This window comes from Marmota flaviventris, chromosome 8, assembly GCF_047511675.1.
Source record: "Marmota flaviventris isolate mMarFla1 chromosome 8, mMarFla1.hap1, whole genome shotgun sequence".
Taxonomy (NCBI): domain Eukaryota; kingdom Metazoa; phylum Chordata; class Mammalia; order Rodentia; family Sciuridae; genus Marmota; species Marmota flaviventris.
Window position 1 is genome coordinate 76758187 of NC_092505.1, and position 16042 is coordinate 76774228.

At 37.8% G+C, this 16042-nt stretch overlaps 1 protein-coding gene across 1 annotated transcript; it reads right to left on the minus strand.

Moving 5' to 3' along the window:
* Positions 1-742: 742 nt before the first annotated feature.
* On the minus strand, positions 743-4851 carry Trmt10c (tRNA methyltransferase 10C, mitochondrial RNase P subunit). The gene is made up of 2 exons (XM_027943179.2): positions 4707-4851; positions 743-2287 (listed from the first exon to the last, which is right to left on the minus strand). Exon 2 carries the CDS (start codon positions 2273-2275, stop codon positions 1013-1015), a length of 1263 nt encoding a protein of 420 aa, XP_027798980.1. The 5' UTR covers positions 2276-2287; positions 4707-4851; the 3' UTR covers positions 743-1012.
* Between the last annotated feature and the right edge of the window lie 11191 nt (positions 4852-16042).

The following is a 16042-nucleotide window of genomic DNA, read 5'->3' on the forward strand; positions in this document are numbered from 1 at the left end:
GATTGGCTTATGCCATAATAAAAGGTATGGTTACCAGCAATTCCAGAGCTTCCTGTCTATCAAACTCTACCACCTCAAATCCAGAAATCCTGGAAAAGTTATGACTGGCCTATCTTGAAAGTCAGACGCTCAACCCTAGACTGATGTTGCCCAAGGTAGGACTATGGAAAGCCCAGCTTGAATGAGGTGTCTCTTTTGAATAACCGCAGTGACCAGGGGAGCCATGTCTGTAAAATATGGCAATTTCCATTCAAACCATGTAGCTGGAGAAACAATATTTCCTAGAAAAGAAAAGCCATCAACACTACAGCAGACAAAGTACTATATGCAACATTAAACAAATAAAACCTCTTATTCCTTATAGGACAAGAAATTAGTTTTATCTCCACAAACTAGTTTTTCAAAGAAGAGTCAAATCACAAGACACACCCAGGGGACTGGGGTTGTAGCTCAGTAGAATGCTTGCCTAGCATGTGTGAGGCACTGGGTTCGATTTTCAGTAGCACCAAATATAAATAAATTTAAAAAAGGACATGCCCAAGGATGTCTCAGCCTTTGTTAAGATTCAGTTAAGCACTATATCTTAGTGCCTATGGCATGCCTAGCATTGTGCCAATCTTGAATTTAGTAAGTGAACCCCCACCTGAAGTTTAGAAACCTTTTCTAAAACCTGTTTTTCATGAAAGAATGGTTGCTGACATGGAATATTTATCAAGTAAAAGAGAATATGAGGCTCGATCCATTAAAGTCACACCAACAGTACAACTGTTTTATTGGGTTCACTTCAAGATTTGCTTTAACACACCCAAACAACCTTCTCTGATTTTCTTTTTATGGTAATATGAAATATATTTTCAAGGTTTTGCAGATTTTAAGTAACTAGGAATAGATTAAACCTTGCAGTTAGTTTGAACAAACTGCCTTTTAAAGAAAGGGAAAGGAATTCTGTTCAGGAAGAAACACTAATAAAACTATATTTCCACTCAATTTTTAAGCTAATAAATTTTCTTATTCAAGCTACCTTTTCTGTGTGCACATATGAACCTTTTGGAAAAGAATTAAAACTCTTTGCCTTTTTCAATCTGTTGACAAATGCTTGAGAATGCTGAGAAATTTCCAAATAACCAGTATGTTTTCTCTTAGGAACAAATTTCAGAGCCTCTTCCCAACTACCAGTATTTTTCAGACACAACAAAATACGCATCATTTGATCTAAGGTGAGATTTTTGGTACCAATATCCCATTGTAAATATTTATCTAATGGAAGGCATTCTGTTGCCAATTTTAGCCGTTTTGCCTTAGCTAGGGATATACCTGGTTGCATATTTTTGTCAACAAATGATCCAATTACATAAATTCTGTCATGCTTGAAAGTAGTCATAACATTGGGAGAATCTGCAGTTAAATATATAATATTGTCCTTTGGAAATAAATCTACATGAGACTTTTCTGTAGCTGTTAAAAGCAACTTGTCCCATTTTTCTCCATAACGTTTAACTAACTCTCTCTGATAAGCACCATCTATTTTAAGATTGCAGAAGTAAATATGGAAAGGATCAACATTTCTTCTGTTCCATCCTTCACTTTCTAAAAGTTGGGAAACAGCATTCTGCAGTTCTTTTGGTTTCATATAATTATCAAAATCCATATCAAAAACCAAAGGTTGTCCAAACTGCATCGCCTGGGCACCCTTCCAGTTCATTGCAGTGTTTATACGTCTGTCCCAAAGTCGAAGAAAAGGAAAGTTTTGCTGTTTATCTTCCTCAGTGGTTTCTAGCAGCATAGCTTGTTTTGCTTCTTCCTTTGCTGCTGCTTTCCTTTCCTTTTTGATTTGCTTTGCTTTTTTCAGTTTTTCCTTAATATACAAAAATTTTAAGTATTTTTTTTTTGATGATTTAGAAGCACATTCCATAATGGCTTTGAGCTGTTCTTCAGTGATGTTTTCTGGTACTTCTTTGCCAAGCAATCTCCACATCTCAATTAATTCTCTGGTGGCAGCTTGAGTATCTTCATCCTTGTTGCTTGAAACTGGGGGAACACCTTCTTCTTGCACACTAGACTTCATTGTGGTTTTCCACCCATCCAATTCTAGCTGTTCAGGAGGGGATATACTTTCCTTATCAGGATAGGACACAGCTGGTATTTTGGAAGACATGCACCTCTGCAGAACTGTTGAATATAAGTTTCTTTTCCTATGAAGGGTAAATGGCACCAAAAATCTGGTGAAAGGTCTTAGGAAAGTGACACTAACACTCATTTTGAGGAAAATAGTCATGTAAGAAAACCACTGTAAAAGAAACAAATGAAATTAAAAGTTAGAAATAAGTTTTAAAACCTCTAATAAACTGTATAATCATAATACCAAAATGCAATCAATTTCTGAAACACAGTGAATTTTTTTTTTCCTTTTTTGGGGGGGTGGGGGGAGTGGCACTGGGGATTCAATCCAAGGGCACTAAACCCATGAGTCACATTCCCAGCCCTTTTTATTTTGTATTTTGAGACAGGGTCTTGTGATCCTCCTGTTTCAGCCTCCTTCCTGTGGCCTCCAGTCCGCCCCCACCCCACCCCAGTACTTGGGATTGAACCAAGGGCCTTGTGCAAGCTAAACTCTACCATTGAGCTATAACTTCAGGCTGCAAAATGAAATTTTTCTACAACTTATATGCTCCATCATAAATTTTCCTAGACTCTTGCAGTTTTGAGCTTGTGATCACTCACTAAGCAAAGTTTAAAACTTATTTGGGTTCTTATTTTAGACATGAATTTCATTAGGCCAAAGGATAACTTAAAGATTATTTTAAAATTTGAATATAGGGGCCTAGAGGATAAATGTAACTAAATAACGGTTATGTACATCAACGACAAAGCTGAGATCATGATGTAGTCTCCTCCCAATAGGTACCTAAATTCAATATCCTTTACAAAGGCAATATATGAAGACAAAGGTTACAGAAGATTGCAAATAGTAAAAAGAACTTAAGAACTGCTGTACCAATGCCCTTATGTTTTCAAAGACAGACCAATACAGAGATCTATTGAACAACCACCACCAAAAATCTCTTCTCCAGTTCAGACTTGACTTTACAGGAAATAATGCTATTATCAAACAAAATGTCCCAAACTGGGACAAACATAAATAAAGCTCCACAATTGTATTCTAAAGAACTAGATGCCAGGGCTGGGGTTGTGGCTCTGTGGAAGAGCACTTGCCTAGCATGTGTGAGGCACTGGGTTTGATTCTTAGCACTGCATATAAACAAAACAAAGATCCATCAACAACTTAACAAAAAATTAAAAGAAAACAAAGAACTAGGTGCCACAAGATGATAAAGATGCTTATAAGATGTGATACCAGTATCATGTTCAAGGTGAAAAAAATTCAAATTTTTACAAAATACAACTAAAACACTTGAAAAAATATCCTTCTTCCCTTGACTTCATCTAATGACCCAGCCTAAGACTCTCAACTCCCTGGCCTATGCACTGATGCCCTCTTTTAAAGGTAGATGTAACTTTTCTGTCCTTATCTCTTTTTAAAATTTATTTCCTCCATGAAATCTGATCGACTTCTGTAGTTTCAATAACTAAGCTTCAGAAAGATATCTCAAACACAACCAACTGAAATAATCTCTCTCCCTTCCTTCCCAGACTGCTCCTCCTCCTAAAACTGTTTCAGGGAGGGATACTGCTATCCAACCAGATGCTCGAGCTAGAAATCAGGAATCATTTCATTACTGTCCAGTCACATTCACTCTACATTCCTAATTTATTTGTTATATTCATTTTACTTCTGAATACTTTTTTAATCCATTCACTTCTCTTCATCACCATTTTCTTAACTGCATTTTCTAGCGCTCAGATTTACTCACCTCCACTTCTAAATCACTGGAGTCAGTGCAATGGCATACCAGGAGTGTGCAGTAGTGTCTGCCACCAATGTAGTGCAGAAACTCCACTATGAAATGTGGCCTACAACTGCAGCTGCCCAGTAGCTCACTGAACGGGTCTACACAGCACAGTCCCCAATGTGTATATATAAGTCTATTGATGCCACATTAAAGCCCATTAAACTTATTGATGTAGTTTTTCATGATATCATCCTTTGCTTGCTTTTTAGTTGCATCTCTACCGATTCTTATATTTGAGATCAATATTTATCATGGCACCCTGTGCATATGATAGTATTCGTAAACCTGTATTTTAACTGGTGACCTATTTGCCTACATGGTAAGAACTATTTGTTCCATTAGGACAAGATCTATGTCTACATTAACACTGAAGCCAATGTTATGCATTATTTTGCTCAGGATAATCACTCAAAATATTTTTCGAGTAAATAGCCTGGGTGAAGTCTTCCCACATTTAAACAATGTTCAGACTTCCTTTAAAGAAAAAGAAATTCCTTCAGATTCCCCCCCAAATTTAACCTGGGGTCGTCAGGCCCCAATCTGATAAGCACTAAATGCAGAAACAAAGTCGTTTGAGTTCTGTCTTTATAACTAGTAAAGACTTAGAATATCACAGAAATGAAAACCTAAATTTTAAAACACTCTCAAGGATATCATTTGGAAACATGGTATTACTTATTAAATCGCTTCTCAGTGTATTAAATCACTGGGCTTCCTCCTATCTGTGGGCCTTCGCGCACATGCCACTGTGTGCACCTTAAACGTCGCCCACATTTTCCCACACCACACGCATACCAGGAGTGCGGAGGATAGGCTGCCGCCGATGCGGAGCGCAGGAGACTCCAGGAGTTGACTTCTGCGGTGAAACACGGACCAGAACGGCAGCAGCTCACTGATCCGTCCACAGGGCGATACCAGCCCCAGGTAGCACCCCGGAGACGCTGCCGGAAATACCGCCCTCCTCCTCCCGGCGCTGCCTTCTGACGTCACGCCCGGGAGACAGCGTTCCGGGCTGGAAGCCTAGCGCTGGTGGGAGTGTCTGGCTGTAAAGAGAACGCTATCGAATGACGCGAGCCTTTCTGTTCCCTACATCAGCCCGCATTTTTCTTAAAAACTCGAATCCTCCTCTCTTAACCTACTCTCTCGTTGAGTATACAATGAATAAAGTCAAGTTACCAAGTAATTTATAAGTATGCATTTCCTAAAATAGAATGGTCTTTCACAAATCTTGACTCTGCTTTAAATCTTTGACTCTAGGAATTTAACTCTAAACCTTATTTACCAGTTTATCACTAGTATTGAGTATAATGTTTGGAACGTGGTTGTTCGCAGCAAATACGCCTCACCTAATTCTTGTAAAATTTAATGTGAAGATAAAACTGAGGCCTTTGAGCCAAAATCCAGCCTGCACTTATTTTGTTTGGGCAACACATTGTTTTCAGATATTTTGGCTTAGTTGACGTTTTAGTTTTTTCACACTTATTTATTTTTTGCAGAGAGAAGAATCTAAGAGCATGGCTCCAGTTTATAGTGAGTAATAACTATTGTTGACTTGTAGGTATGATAACTGTAGTAATCAGAGATGATGTTGGTCCCAGTGTGGAGTTGTTTAGTTGTAAAATGGTACAGTCCTTCAAAAGTCAGAACATATAATTAATATTATGTAGCAGTTCTATTGATTGTATACTCAAAGAATTGAAAAGAGGTATACTTGTACTCAAATGTTCATTGCAACATGATTGACATTAACTACAAGATGGAAGCAATCCAAATGTTCACGAACAGAAGGATACCAAAATACTGTAAATGCAAACAATGAAGTTCTGATACATGCTGCAACATGAACTTTAAAAAATTTTTTTAGTTGTAGATGGACACAATACCTTTATGTAATTTATTTATTTATATGTGGTGCTGAGGATGGAACCCAGTGCCTCGCACATGCTAGGCAAGCACTCTACCACTGAACTACATACAACCCTAGCCCATGAATGAACTTTGAGACATTATATGGAGTGGAATAAGCTAGACATAAGGTCAGATAGTGTAATGATTCCTCCTATATGAGATATCAGAGGCAAAGAAAAGAGGAAAGTTTGAATAATATTTGTGAGGTGGAATTTATAGCAGTAACTGTTCATGGCTCCTCCCATCCCTTGACCCCTGATAACCACTTCTGTATTTCCTATCTCTATGATTTATAGAATTTGGTGATCACTCTGTGGAAGAAGTCAATAGTCTGGCATTAGCACTTGCTTCAATTGGTAGTGCAGGGAATGGGGAAAAGGATTACACAGGGCAAGAAAAAAGATAAGTACAGTTTAAACGTGGCCTATGAGCTTCCTTCAAGACAGCCAAATGATGTTTAGGATATTTGACAGCTGTGTGGTCTAAAGTTTAGAAGAAAGGGTATAGATTTGAGAATTGTTGACATAGAGTCTATGAAACTAAATGAATGAAAGAGAACTTCTAGGGCTTGGGCCATAGAGACTGAAAATAATCTACCAGGTAAGTGGGAGAAAAACAATTAGAATATGACATAGAAACTATGGGACATGTCTCAAGGAAGAGAGATAATATGTTCAAATGCTGCCTAAAAATTTTTCAATGTAGAATGAGAAGTATTGGATTTAACAATAGAAAGGTCAATTGGGAACTTATTGTTTATAGTTTGATCCTACTGAGTCAGAAACTCTAGCAGTGGGCAGCAGCAGTCTTCGTCTTAAGAGCTACAGGTTATCCTGATGCACTTTGTTATATTCAAATTCGGGACCCCCAAAAGACCACCAGAGACCAAGATCGATGTAAGCAGCAAAGAGGTGTTTATTGCGAGCTAGCTCAGTCCTCGGCACTCACACAGCAACTGGTAATGCTGAGAGGCCCTGAGCCCAGGGTTTGCAGCAGTTTTATACACTCTTTGGGGAAGGCAGGGACTTCACATACATCATAGCATCTCTTAGCCAATCATCACACACTGCGGGAAAATCATAAAACAACTCTAAAACATGATTAGCACATTCACTGGAGTGAACAAGTTGGGTAGGGGTGATTGGTTAGTACAAGAGGGGGATTCGTTTGAACTGATTGGTTTAAGCCACGAGGGGAGTACATGCCTGAACTACATGGTTTCCCAACATGTTATCAACCACCATAAACTACTGGAAGGGCATCCCAGGTATTTTCCCTGTCTCATGCTGATTGGTGGTTGCTAGGGGGTTGCTATGGGTCTTCACCTAGCCTAACTGAGTCAGGGTCACCTGGCTCTGCAGATCTCTCCTGTTATTTGTAGATAAACAACTCAGCAGGGTGGGTACTTACCTAGGAGTGCTCTGTGGGTCTTTTTTTTGTGCCCGCTTCCTTGTACAGTCTTTGCTCTGAGGTAGAGGCTGGTTTCTCAACTCTAAAGTTAGAGAACCATTGCTTTTGAAGAAACATTGAAAAGCGAGTGATACCAGTCCAGTACAGATCTGGAACAGGCTCTTGTTCCCTGGTATTGAAAATTAAACATTGGAGAGATGCTGAGGCAAGGGGGAGAGCAAGTTTTATTTAAGAAAGTGATAGAGACAGACTTCTCTGAAGGGGGCCTCTGTGCTGAAAGCTCTTGGGAGGGGTATGACTTGCTTTCTTATAGACCCTGAAACACCCCCTTTCATTATTGTCTCCTCTTTCTTCCCTGAACGTGCAACTAGACTAGCCACAAGAAAGGAGCAAGGGACAGGAGGTTAATTGTTAGCAACTCAAGAGTGCCCAGGAGCACAGTCTTGGAGATTAAACTTTAGCAACCTATGGTTATCATAATGGTTGCTAATGGTTGTCATTCTGCCTCACCTCCGGCTCAGAGCAAGCAACCCGACTTGGCTATCAATAGATTGAGACCTCTGATGAGAAACCAGCCTCTACCTCAGAGCAAAATCAGTAATCCCAGTCATTCAGGAGGCTGAGGATTACAAATTCAAGGCCAGCCTCTGCAATTTAGTGAGGCCTTCAGCAATTTGGCAAGACCCTACCTCATAATTTTAAAAAACAGGAAATAAAAACAAAAAGGGGGCTGGGACAGATCAGTGGTAGAGTACCTGCCTCGCATGGTGTGAGACACTTGGTTCGATCCTCAGCAGCACATAAAAACAAATCAAAACAAAAAAATAAAGATATTGTGCCCATCTACCAACTAGAAAAAATATTTAAAACAAACAAAAAAAGGGCTGAGAATATGGTTAATGCCCTGGAAGCCCCTGGATCTAATAATCCTTAGTACAATCAACTAATTAATTAATTATTTTTTTTTTTAAAAAAAGAGGAAACATTGGGTAAGGAGAATTCTGACTAAATAAACCTAACAGAAGTATTTCTGAAGACAGGTCAGGGTGATCAGATCCTTGGACTGATCCTAACAAATGAGCCAAAATAAACCATTTTTTAACCTTTATTTATTTATTTATTTTTATGTGGTGCTGAGGACCAAATCCAGTGCCTCATACATGCTAGGCAAGTGCACTACCAATAAGCCACAACCGCAACCACAAATCTCTTTTCTTTGCCACTTACCCAGTCTGTGGTACTCAGTTATTAGCAATCAAAAACAGATTAATATAGTCTCCTAGCTAACTATCATTTGCCCTCAAACTTAGCCTCATTTTCTCAGGGGAATACTCCCTGAATACCAAAGTATTATTTAGCTCTCATGTTAGATATTCTGTGGCATCCCCACTCCTTTTTTGGTGCTGGGGATTGAATCTAGGACCTTGTGCATGTTAAGCCTGTGTTCTACCACTGAGCTACACCTTCAGCCCTGGCCCCTGTTACTTTTTAATACTCTTTGCACTTGTAATTTCTTGTTCATTGTGACTTCTATAAGGATAAAAGCAATATTGGCCTTTTTTGTTATTGTGTCCGGATGTTGAGAGCCACAGCCGAAGGGGCCCCAGCAAACTTCCAGCTGCCAGCAAACTTCCAGCTGCCGGCTGATGATTGGTTCACAGCGGCCCCAGCAACATCTAGCTGATTGGCTCCTCTGCAGTGATGCTCATTGGGCTGTTTCCCTGCCCTTTCAGACCATGGAGCTGCTCATTGGGGGACTTTTTTGGCTCCGCCCATGTGACCCAGCCAATCGGCCTCAAGAGCAGGAGGATTGTGGGAGGTGGAGAGAGGCTTGTGTTGTTGGAGAGAGAGGCTTGTGGAAAGCCGGTGGTGACAATTGGGGCTCTGAGGGTTTTTCCTGAGAGGCTGTTTTGTTTGGCGTGTGTGGTTCTAAAAATAAAGTTAGTTTCTTTTGACAAGTGGCTCCTGATTGTGCCCAGACAGACTGCGGCACTTTGCACTTGTAATTTCTTGTTCATTGTGACTTCTATAAGGATAAAAGCAATATTGGCCTTTTTTGTTATTGTGTCCCCAACACTTAAAATTGATTAGCCCATAGTAGGCACTCAAATATAAGTAGAAGCTATGAGTGAACATACATACACAACCAACAAATTTAAACAAAATAAAATAAACTTACAAGGAATGTAGTTTGCTTATGATATTATTTTTATTTTAACTTGTAACTTTATTTTGGTATTAATAACATTATAGAAATCAAAGAGTGACTTAAAATTTAATTTTTATCAACTTAAGCTTTGATATGTCATTATACAAAACAATTGCTTTTCTTTTTTTAAAGATTTCTTTTTTTAATTTGTTTTAATTATTTACACATGACAGTACAATGATATTGACATATCATACATTTGAATCAGATGGGGTATAATTTCTCATTTTTCTGAGTGTACAGGTTGCAGAATCACATTGGTCATGCTGTCATGTATATACATACAGCACAAAACAATTGCTTTTCAAAACAAAGATCTTCACACTTACTAATACTATAAAATATTAATAATGGAACTGACTTCCTGGTTCATCAATACTATAAAGTGCTCATGTTCACATTCTAAAAAAGGTAAATGATCAAAACTCAAGGCAGAATATAATATTGTGTATGAGCTGGTATTGTTCTTTTCCTTCTTGCATCTATAGTAGCAAAGTTGTAGAGGGCCAAAGAAGTCTTAGGTAATATTCCCATCAAAATGCCAATGATGGGGCTGGGGCTGGGGCTCAGTGGTAGTGCACTTTCCAGGCATGTGTGAGGCACTGGGTTCGATTCTCAGTATTGCAAAGGAATAAATAAAACAAAGATCTAGGCCTGGGGTTGCAACTCAGTTGGTAGCATACTTTCCTCAAATGCACAGGGCCCTGGGTTCAATCCCAGCACCATCAAAAAGAAAAAAATAATAATAAGATAAAGATCTATCGACAACTAAAAAAATTATGTGTGTGTATGCATACACACATACACACACACACGCACACACAAAAGAATTTAAAAAATGACAATGACATTTTTCACAGACCTAGAAAAAACAGTCCTAAAATTCATTTGGAAAAATAGAAGACCCAGACTAGCCAAAGCAATTTTATGCAAAAAAAAAAGCAATGCTGGAAGCACCACAACACCTGACTTCAAATTATACTACAGAGTTATAATAACAAAGAATATATGGTACTGACATAGAAACAGACACACAGACTGATGATACAATAGAAGACACAGAAAAAAAAATAAAAACTCACACATCTACCATAATCTGGTCCTTGACAAAGGTACAAAAAACATACATTGGAGAAAAGATAGGCTTTGACAAATAGTGCTAGGAAAACTGGTTATCCATATGTAGAAGAAGAGACTAGACCCTGTCTCTCATTCTGCACAAAACCCAATTCAAAATGAATCAAAGTCCTAGGAATTAGACCAGAAAATATGCAACTCCTAGAAGAAAACATAGGGTCAACACTCCAACATGTAGGCACAGAGATATTCTCAGGAGGACCCCTAAAATTCAGAAAAGAATGCCAAGAGTAATGGGATAGCATCAAATTAAAAAGCTTCTGCACAGCAAAGGAAACATTTAACAATGTGAAGAGAGAATGTACAGAATGAGAAAATCTTTGCCAGATACTCTTCCAACAGAGCATTAATATTTAGAATCTATATAGAACTCAAAAAACTTAACACTAAAAAACCAAATAACCTAATTAATAAGTGGTAAATGAATTAAACAGACACTTCTCAAAGAAAAATTCAAATGGCCAACAAATATATGAATAGATTTCAACATCATTAGCAATTAGGGAAAAGCAAATCAAAACTACACTGAGATTTTATCTCACATCAGTCAGAATGGCAGTCATCAAGAATACAAATAATAATAAATGTTTGAGAGGACATGGATAAAAAGGAACACTTTTAGTACAACCACTATGTAAAACAGTATTGTAGGTTCCTCAAAAGACCAAGCATGGAACCACCATATGACCCAGCTCTACCACTCCTTGGTATTTATCTTAAAGAATTTATAGTTATAGCGTAGTGATAGATGCATACCCATGTTTATAGCAGCACTATTCATAACAGCCAAACTATGGAACCAGCCTAAGTGTCCATGAATGAATGAATAGATAAAGTAAATATGGTATATATACACAATGGAGTTTTTATTCAGCCATAAATAAGAATGAAATTTTGTCATTTGCTAGAAAATGGGTGGAACTAGCAAAATTAGCCAAGCTCAGAAGGTTGTATGTTTTCTCTCATATGTGGAAGCTAGAGATAAAAAAGGAAAACAAATGTGGGGGTGGGAAGGTGTCTCATGAAAATCAAAAGGGGATCATAGACTAGAGGAAAGGAAACACAGGGAAGGAGGAAGGGAAGGAAAGGGGAAATACTGGTGAAAGATATTTGTAGTATTGTGTGCATGTAGGAATAGTTAACAACAAATTCCATCATTATGTACAACTACAATACACCAATGGGTTAAAAAAGAGCTGAAGATTAACAAAAGTGAAGGAGAAAAAGGGCAATCCTTTCCTTTCTTCCTTCATTTATTGTTTTAGTACTAACTACAATAACATATATTTGTGTATTGTCTACGTCCTCCTATTAGAATGTAAGTTCCATTACAGCAGAGATAGGGACTTTATTTAATTCACTACTATATCTCTAGTTCTTGGAATAGTACTCGGTACATAGTAGGCACTTAAATATTATTAGAATTGTAAGGATTTTTTCAAGGATGTGAGAAAGTAAAGAGCACTTCGAAAGTTATTTAGCTATATACATGAAAGATGCACATGACTCTTTTGATAAGTTGTAGAAGCTTCCTTTATAATCCTAAAGTTAATAAGTGTCAAATAATTAATTTTACAAAATATCCTACATATTGTGAAAGTTGTCAGAATCAAAATGGAGTCATTTTAGTCAGACTAACAACAACAACAAAAAACAAATCTGGGAGTTTATGAAGGAGGACTTTTCATGTACATGTGCCTAAAACAAGAACTATCACAAAAGCCAGCTAGAACCACTATCTTACACAAAGGCCACCACAACCTTACACAGAAAATACTTTTGTAAGGATGTCTGTCCAACTTTGGATGGATGCCACTGTTGTTACTGATCCTTGTAACTACTGATTATTATTTCAAAATAACTTATCTACTCCTTCTCATTTTGTCTTTAAAAAGTTCCCTTTGCCCCAACTTTCTTGAATATGCAAATAGTTTACTATGGCACAGGTATTCCAATTGCAATGTTATTCCCAAATACATTCATTAATCTTTGGAGATTTTTTATGGTCTTGTCAACATCTATCTGTATATATGCTTTTTCTTTTATGAATCAAAATTATCCATCTCTGGGAACTGGAGGTATAGCTCCAGTAGAGTGCATGCTTAGCATGGATATGGTTCTGGGATCAATCTCCAGCATTGCCAAAATAAATAAATAAATAAATAAATAAATAAAAGAAAAAGAAAAAAGAAAAAGTCCATCTTGCTCAAGCAAATCAAAATAGCTTATTAAGACAGGAGGAAGAGAAACTGTTTTTATGCTTAGCTTCCTAAAGAATATGCTTGAATATGGTAGTGTAAGGGAGAAAAATATTTTTTGCCTTTACAATGTAAGTTCTTTGTTGCGATGGACCTCTGTAACAAGAAAGAGGAATAAAAGAAAAACAAACAAATTAATTAATGCTTGAAGCACACACCACATGGGAGAAGACCCTACAAAAATAATTCAAAATAATGGCTTAGAACTCTGGCTTGTAAGTATCATCTACAAAGAACAACATATTTGTGAAGAAATGAAAGGATAAAGGAGAGGATTTTAAGTTTCCAAAGGTGGAAAAAATATGGGAATATAAAGTTGCTAGGCATGGTGGTACACACCTGTAATACCAGCAGCTCAGGAGGCTGAGGTTGGAGGATCACAAGTTCAAAGCCAGCCTCACCAATAGTGAGGCGCTAAGCAACTCAGTGAGACTCTATTTATAAATAAAATACAAAACAGGGCTGGGGATGTGGCTCAGTGGTCAAGTGCCCCTGAGTTGTCCCCAGTCCCGCCCCCCATATATATTTTGGAAGAAATTAAGGCAGTAGGTTTGTTTGTAGATTTCCTCTGGCTGATAGGAGTCTAGAGTTGACTGGAATAAAGGAGAATATATGTCCTCTTGACAGAAAAGAGAGAGAAGAGAAAGAGATTTCCCTTCACCTACTGCTTTTTTTTTTTTTTTTGTCTTTTCTTTCTTTCTTTTTTTTTTTTGGTACTGGGGATTGAACCCTGGGGAACTCAACCACTGAGCCACATGCCCAGCCCCCTCCCCCTCTTTTTCTGAGACAGTTTTGCTAACTTGCTTAGGCTGGCTTATGAACTTTCGATCCTCCTGCCTCAGCCTCCCAAACTGCGGGGGATTACAGGCATGTGCCAACGTACCCAGCAATTTACTGCTTCTTTGTGTGTGAGCCATGTCCCCAGCCCTCTTTTTATATTTTATTTAGAGACAGGGTTTCACTGAATTGCTTAGGGCTTTGCTAAATTGCTGAGGCTGGCTTTGAACACATGATCCTCCTGCCTCTGCCTCTGGAGCTGCTGGGATTACAGGCGGGTGCCACTGTGCCTGGCTCTTTCCCTTATACTTTAAATTACTTATTTTTATCTAATACAATGTAAAAGTGGTATAAATAGTTCATACTGATTGTTTTAGGATTACTGTCTAGAAAAAAAGTCTACGTTTAGTACAGTGGCAACCACCAATGTACTCTTGTCTCTGAATTTGACTACTCAAGATTACTTGTAATTATCTTTAAGAAGAGGGTGAGTGATGCACTAGAATCAAAGATACAAATAATTAGCCCATTTTTATTTTCAAGGAATACCTTTCCTCTTTAGGATGATAAAATATTTGTATTTAACAATATTTTACATTTTCACAGATCATTAGAAAGTCTGAAAAATAATCTTATAACCTGAGAAGTTAAAGACCAATCCTGTTATACAGTGATACTATTCTGTAGTAGTTATAATCCTTTGCTATATTTAAGAAAAAGGCTCTTTTGTATATTCTACTCTATTAAAAAAACATAGAGTTGTAGGGCATGGTGGTGCATGCCTGTAATCCCAGTGACTGGAGAGGCAGAGGCAGGCGGATTGCAAGTTCCAGACCAGCCTCAGCAACTTAGAAAGGTCCTAAGCAAAGTAGCAAAAATCTGTCCCAAAACAAACAAAAAAACAAGGCTGGGGGATGTAGTTCACTAGTAAAGTGCCTCTAGGTTAAATCCCTAGTACCAGAAAAAAAAATATATAAAATAAACTACAATTAGAAATAACTGGTTCACTCTCATCAAACTGAAATGCTATATTCAGTGCAATGGTATGTATAATTGAAATATGAATAATTTGATTAACTTCTTATAAATTCATTTCTCTTAAATCAACTTCTTACTGCTGAAACTGTAGAATCACTTTATGGAACCTATTAGCTTGACAGAAATGAATTACTCCTACTTTTATTTTTTTATGTTTTCATCTCTTAGCTCTAGTTCCATCTTTTGCAATTCAGTTATTTCCCATAATTTTGGCTGATGAATTAAGGCAGTTTGAGAAAACTTAAAATTCAGTTATTTTACAGCAAACGTGCCCTCTCTCCAGTCAGGGATAGAACTCAGGCAAGTTAGGCAAGCTCTCTATCACTGAACTATACTCCCAATCACATAAGCAATGTTTTTTTTTTTTATATATACAGAAATAAACCAGGGTCTAAATGAAATCCTTATAATGAATTTCATTCTCATTAAGTCCAGAAATATACCTGCCTTCAGTCACTCATGGCACCAAAGCCCCAAACCTCAAGGCACCTGAGGGGCTTACCTACACCTCATTCCTAATGCTTTTTGAGCTACCCTCTTTACTGACTTTGGTAAAGATGGGGGATGAGTGTTAAACTCAAGTATTTCCCGAGTCTCTTCTGGCTTGGGACATTCCATAATCATTTTGCCTAATTAGAGCATTTGGCTGAATTTTGTTAATGTGATTAAATCATAAACCTCATAAACCATCACTAAAGCTTACACATTTATTTTAAAATTATTCAAGTATGTACACTATGGTTAATAGTATAGGACAAATTTTAACACTGACAAGTTATTTCCAAAGGATTTCAAAAGTTGCAGGCTGAAACTACCAGAGGTTGGGTTCCTTGAGGACAGGGCCCTTAAATTCCATAATAAGTATTTGTAGAGAGCATTCCAGATAATACCCCCCAACCTTGTTGTCATCTCAGTATTTTGTTTAAAAAAAGTTGAGATCTAGCTCTTGTTTCTTGGGCCTTTAAAAAAGAATTTTAATACAGATACCAATTACTATATCTATTACTGCTAACCTATTCTGCGTATTTTCACTCCAATGCCAATTATTAACTATGTTGTTGAACAGTGGTTTTGCCATCCTAAAATTTCCCACCTCCCTTTCTTTTTTGTGGTACTGGGGATTAAAACCAGGGGCACTGTACCTCTGAGATACATCCCCAGTGCCCCTGCTTTCTTGTTTAATTTTATTCTGAGATGGGGTCTCACTAAGTTGGCCTGTCTCACTGGCTTCAAACTTGTCATCCTCCTGTCTCTGCCTCCCAGAGGGCTGGCAGTACAGGAATGCGCCACCACCATGCTTGACAGTCTTAACATCGTTTTGTTTCTGAGTTTCAGAATGCTCCTTGAAGACAAAGCTATGCTGGGAATGAAAATAATACAGCCAAGGGTGAAGG